The sequence below is a fragment of the Onthophagus taurus genome, chromosome 3 (assembly GCF_036711975.1).
Source record: "Onthophagus taurus isolate NC chromosome 3, IU_Otau_3.0, whole genome shotgun sequence".
NCBI classification, from domain to species: domain Eukaryota; kingdom Metazoa; phylum Arthropoda; class Insecta; order Coleoptera; family Scarabaeidae; genus Onthophagus; species Onthophagus taurus.
The window spans coordinates 22,582,442-22,588,471 of record NC_091968.1 but is presented as its reverse complement, the minus strand read 5'-3'; the positions used below and the strand labels follow the sequence as shown (position 1 = coordinate 22,588,471).

Below are 6,030 nucleotides of genomic sequence, written 5' to 3'. Positions count from 1 at the left end.
AATTGATTTATGCGAAAATATTTACAGAAACCTGTAAAAAAAGTGACAGTTTGCGTTTATTTTCTTAAACTTTTTGATTACTTAAAAATCATAACAAATTCATTAATTATCGAATATAACATAATAATAGTGAGATTTCTTGAGTTATACAACTCATAGTATGAAATATAGAAAAATAGAAGCATGAATGCCACTAATAACTCAGAAAGAAACGTTAAAAATCAAATTATATTGTAGATAATACAATCGATTTAATTTAAATGTATAAACGACTTACCCGTGTTATCCAACTTTAACATTTAAAGAAAAAACTTGTAGAATAGAAGATTTTCGCTGAAAAATTAAAAAGAATTTTCTTTTAAACAAACACTTATAATCCAAACACAAACGTCAACAAAAATACTGTGGCGACATCTATTATCGAATCTATTAAATTACTTTTTTTAATTAAATTTAATAAAATTTTTTTAAAAATAATTTAAATTTAAAGTAAATGAAAACACTTTCTTAAATTTCTCTTCAAAATCCAAATTATACAAATTAATTAATTAATTTATTATTTAAATTGATTTATGCGAAAACATTTATAGAAACCTGTAAAAAAAGTGACGTGTTTACTTTTTAACCCTTTTCATTATTTAAAAATCATAATAAATTCATTAATTTATCGAGTATAACACAATAATAGTGAGATTTCTTGAGTTATACAACTCATAGTATGAAATATAGAAAAATAGAAACATGAACGCCACTAAAAACTAAGAAAAAATGTTCAAAATCAAATAATGTTGTAGATAATACAATCGATTTAGTTTAAATATATAAACGACTTACCTGTGTTATCCAACTTTAAGATTTAAGTAAAAAAAACTTGCAGAATCGAAGATTTTCGCTGAAAAATTAAAAAGAATTTACTTTTAAACAAACACTTATAATCCAAACACAAACGTCAACAAAAAATACTGTGGCGACATCTATTATCGAATCTATTAAATTACTTTTTTTAATTAAATTTAATAAAATTTTTTTAAAAATAATTTAAATTTAAAGTAAATGAAAACATTTTCTTAAATTTCTCCTCAAAACCAAAATTATACAGATTAATTAATTAATTTATTATTTAAATTGGTTTATGCGAAAACATTTACAGAAACCTGTAAAAAGGTGACAGATTGCGTTTACTTTTTAATCCTTTTCATTATTTAAAAATCATAACAAATTCATTAATTTATCGAGTATAACACAATACTAATAAGATTTCTTGAGTTAAACAACTCATTGTATGAAATATAGAAAAATAGAAACATAAATGCCACTAATAACTAAGAAAAAATGTTCAAAATCAAATAATGTTGTAGATAATACAATCGATTTAGTTTAAATATATAAACGACTTACCTGTGTTATCCAACTTTAAGATTTAAGTAAAAAAAACTTGCAGAATCGAAGATTTTCGCTGAAAAATTAAAAAGAATTTTCTTTTAAACAAACACTTATAATCCAAACACAAACGTCAACAAAAATACTGTGGCGACATCTATTATCGAATCTATTAAATTACTTTTTTTAATTAAATTTAATAAAATTTTTTTAAAAATAATTTAAATTTAAAGTAAATGAAAACATTTTCTTAAATTTCTCCTCAAAACCGAAATTATACAGATTAATTAATTAATTTATTATTTAAATTGGTTTATGCGAAAACATTTACAGAAACCTGTAAAAAGGTGACAGATTGCGTTTACTTTTTAATCCTTTTCATTATTTAAAAATCATAACAAATTCATTAATTTATCCAATATAACACAATACTAATAAGATTTCTTGAGTTAAACAACTCATAGTATGAAATATAGAAAAATAGAAACATGAACGCCACTAATAACTAAAAAAATGTTCAAATTCAAATAACATTGTAGATTATACAATCGATTTAATTTAAAATATTTAAACGACTTACCTGTATTATCCAACTTTAACAATTAAAGAAAAAACTTGTAGAATCGAAGATTTTCCCTGAAAAATTAAAAAGAATTTTCTTTTAAACAAACACTTATAATACAAATAAAAACGTCAACAAAAATACTGTGGCGACATCTATTATTGAATCTACTAAATTACTTTTTTTAATTAAATTTTATAAAATTGTTTTAAAAATAATTTCAATTTAAACTAAATGAGAACATTTTCTTAAATTTCTTCTCAAAATCAAAATTATACAGATTAATTAATTAATTTATTATTTAAATTGATTTATGCGAAAATATTTACAGAAACCTGTAAAAAAAGTGACAGATTGCGTTTACTTTTCAACCCGTTTCATTATTTAAAAATCATAACAAATTCATTAATTTATCGAATATAACATAATACTAGTGAGATTTCTTGAGTTAAACAACTGATAGTATGAAATATAGAAAAATAGAAAAATAGAAACATGAATGCCACTAATAACTAAGAAAAAATGTTTAAAATCAAATGATATTGTAGATAATACAAATGTTTTAGTTTAACTATATAAATATAAACTTACCTGTGTTATCTAACTATAATATTTAAAGAAAACACGCAGAATCGAAGATTTTCTTTTAAACACCTTGTTTTGTAAACAAACAAAAAATATTGTGGCGACATCTATTAGAAATATTTTAAAATATTAAATTGTTTATATTTCATTAAATTTCTTTAATAATAATTTTAATTTTAAGTGAATAAAACCATATTCTTAAATTTCACATCAAAATTACACAAATTAATTAATTCATTTATTAAGTAAATTAAATTGAGCGATTAAATTTACAGAAATCTGTAAAGAACTGACTATGTTTACATTTTTTAACCCCTTTTACTTTATCTCCCAAAAATTATGGCAAATTCATTAATTTATCGAATGTCTGATACGACAATAGTAAGATTTCTTGAATTATATCGTTCAGAAGAATGTTTATGGAACACTAACCACGTAAATTACAAAACGAAAGATGTAAGAGGTCAAGCTGTAGAAAGAATTGCAAACCGACTCAATATAACAGGATTTGGCCCAGCTGAAGTAGTTCATAAGTTTAAAAATGTTAGATCATCTTATTGCCAGGAATTAAAAAGGATTCATATGAGTATACAAAAGAATGATGAAGAAATTTATAAACCCAAAGTTGTTTGGTTTAATGTAATCGATAGCTTTTTAAAGCCATATTGTCAAGTACAATTATATGGAAAAGATGGAAACTCCAATGATGATAATCTCGAATTAATTGAAATTAACAACTCTCACATGGTTAAAGTTAGCTCGGTGTTTAAGTTAGATAGTTTTAGTAGCGAAGTGGGTAGTGCTGTTGTAAGTGGACCAAATTGCAACAAACGAGAAAGGGAATCAAATTTGGAATTAACAAATACCAAGAAACAAAAATCGTTAGTGGATGCTGTTCATCCAGAATATGTAACAATGAAAAAAGATTCATCTAATGATGATTGTGACGCATTCGGACGATTTGTTGCAACTCAATTAAGGGAATTATCAGAAGAATATGCTTTGCAAGCACAAAGTGGTATTTTGCAATGTTTAGCAGAAGCTAGAGTTAATTTTTTAGAAGGTAGTGTTAATAATATTGATAAAGACGATTCTGAGGGAAGTGATTAATTAAAATATTGTAATTTTTTGTGATTAAAGGCAGTTAATAAAATATTTATCCATAATTACCTTATAATATTGTTAATTAACTTATAATTTTAATTTAAAAAATGACGTTTCATAAAAATGACATTTCATTTTGACAAATTGTTGTGAAGTTGGTTACAGTTGGTAACTTTGATGTTTAAATTTTATTCAAAAATTTATTTAAAAAAATTAGTTTTAAAGAGTAGTCATTTTTCACAGAGTCAATAATAGCGGTAAATAATTATTATTCACGGGTAATCAACTTGAACGACTAATAATTATTTGAAACGTCAAATTTCAAAAAACGTCAATTTAATTTAATTATTTTAGGACTTTCTAAAGGTTGGATATTAAAAAAACGTAAACAAATTCCTTTTTTCGTATGATTTAAGCATAAATTAATTAATTTTAGTAAAAAAAAAACCGTCACGTTTCATAAAATTGATATTTAACTTGACCTTTGATTATATATAATATGGATTGAGCCAACGAGAGAGATAGCTTGCGCAAGGTGATCGAACCGAGATAGACATAGAAGCGTACTGCCATATAATGGGTGTACTGATAGAAGTGAGATAGATATAGAAGCGTACTGACATATAATATATCTATCTTTGTTACACTTTCACATTATCGCTTTCCATCTGCGTCTATTCACCTTGTACAACATTTTTGTTAGTAGATATATTCAGTTAGCTCAATCCATATTATATATAATCAAAGAACTTGACAAATTGTTGTGAAGTTAGTTACAGTTGGTAACATTGAATTTGTGTCACATTGACGTTTAAATTTTATTTAAAAAATATACTATTATTTGCGCAAATCTATAAATTTTTATTGAATGCAAAATAAAATTATTACAATCGGTGTAAAAGACACAAAGGTTTAAATTTATCGTAATAATAATTAAACGAAAACTCTAAAAAAAAAAAAATAATAATAAGATCGAACAAATAGAAGCGCTTTAAGTAAATTTTCCGGCGAAAATTAATTACAAAAAAAATAAAATAAAATAAAACTTAGCAACTTGGTAAAAAACGATCACTAATAATTAAAAAATGAGAGAAAATTGAAAATAAAAAAAGATTTGCATCCTACTTAGATTAATTTTTAGAGAACCGCGAAAAAAAAATAAATTAAAAAATAAAGAAAACTCATAAATTAATGCGGTCCCCTTGAATTCGGGGGGGAAAAGAGGAGGTGTTTTTTTTTCGTTACAAGGTTAGAAAAGTATTATTATTAATCGTTATTATCAAAGTCTCTCTCACCAATAATTCTTTTTAATCCTCTTCTTTCATCATTTATTTCTTTTTTTTATACACTCATTATATATTTATTTTTAACTTTGCATTAATCTTGTTTTTAGGGGAAAAACAACAACGCGTATTAATCGAAAAAACTTGAAGAAACTGTTTTGTTTTTTTTTTGTTTTTTTTTTTCAAAAAATCTATAATAATTAGAACTTAATTGAAAAGGAATAATAAACTAAAAACAAAAATAAAATAGAAAGTTTTTTTTCTCAATTAAGCGGTCGTCCCATTGACCAATTCTTTCGGTTTTGGGTCATTACGACGACTTGGTGGTGGTTTATTGTTGGTGGATGAACGCCGTTGTTGTTGTTGTTGATCTTGGTGGTGCACCTTTTGTGGTCCGACACTAGATGAACGATTATTTTGTGTTTCCCCATGAACGTTATTACCTGGAAATAAAATAATAAATTCGTTTATTTAATTTAGTATTTATTTATTTGTTTTTTTTAACCTTCGAGCGGACGCGCTGTCATGTAAAAAAAATATATTGACGTAGTCTTTATGGCAAAAAAAGTTATAAAAGACAAAAAATTTACACTTTAATTGCTGATTTATAAGGTCGTATTTATATTATAGGATGTATTAAGTGATATAAATGTATTTTAAAAAGGTTTTGAGCCATACATGAAGGTTTCGGATCGTTTGCACATTTTTGAAAAATACAGGTCCGTAACGATAATTTTGTTGAAATCGAAATTTTTTTCATCTTTTCAATATTAAATATTATATATCATATACAGGGTGGTTCAGTTGTTCAAAAATTATTAATAGCCATCAACAATTATGAGGATTCACTGTAAATGAAACTTACAAGTTCTCAGAGCCAACTTTTAGAATAATTTTAGCTAAACATGGCGGTACATGGCACGATATTTTATTTTTTTACACGGAAACTGTTAATTTTAAGGAAAATACTAAAGAGACAAGAAAGTACCACTAAAGAATGAGCTTTACAACCCGTATTTTTTTATGTTAATATTTCACACCGTTAAAAAGTTCTTATAAAAAAAATTAAGGGGGTGGTGAATTTCATCCCCTTAGAGGGCGCAGAGGAAGTTTAAG

At 24.7% G+C, this 6,030-nt stretch overlaps 2 protein-coding genes and 1 long non-coding RNA gene across 6 annotated transcripts in view; 1 reads left to right on the top strand and 2 right to left on the bottom strand.

Annotated features, from left to right (window-relative positions):
* Window positions 1-271: 271 nt before the first annotated feature.
* On the bottom strand, window positions 272-2,603 carry LOC139429262 (uncharacterized). The gene is made up of 5 exons (XR_011639932.1): window positions 2,534-2,603; window positions 1,961-2,016; window positions 1,399-1,456; window positions 835-892; window positions 272-333 (listed from the first exon to the last, which is right to left on the bottom strand). It is a non-coding gene; the product is annotated as an uncharacterized lncRNA (long non-coding RNA).
* A 211-nt stretch (window positions 2,604-2,814) lies between these two features.
* LOC111422387 (uncharacterized) lies at window positions 2,815-3,693 on the top strand. The gene has a single exon (XM_023055589.2). It carries the CDS (start codon window positions 2,867-2,869, stop codon window positions 3,635-3,637), a length of 771 nt encoding a protein of 256 aa, XP_022911357.1. The 5' UTR covers window positions 2,815-2,866; the 3' UTR covers window positions 3,638-3,693.
* A 1,273-nt stretch (window positions 3,694-4,966) lies between these two features.
* LOC111421353 (synaptic functional regulator FMR1) overlaps window positions 4,967-6,030 on the bottom strand; it is a 32,475-nt gene continuing 31,411 nt past the window's right edge. For 3 of the 4 annotated variants that reach the window (XM_023054493.2, XM_023054494.2, XM_023054495.2), the window contains one exon: window positions 5,071-5,357. In XM_023054493.2, coding sequence (XP_022910261.1) covers window positions 5,182-5,357 — 176 coding nt within the window. In that variant the 3' untranslated portion in view covers window positions 5,071-5,181. Of the gene's footprint in view, window positions 5,358-6,030 lie in introns of all 4 variants that reach the window. The other variant, XM_023054496.2, reaches the window with a different exon arrangement.

Excerpts from the sequence above, each read along its gene's own strand:
- LOC111422387 (XM_023055589.2), top strand. The coding sequence starts at position 2,867 with ATGGCAAATTCATTAATTTATCGAATGTCTGATACGACAATAGTAAGA.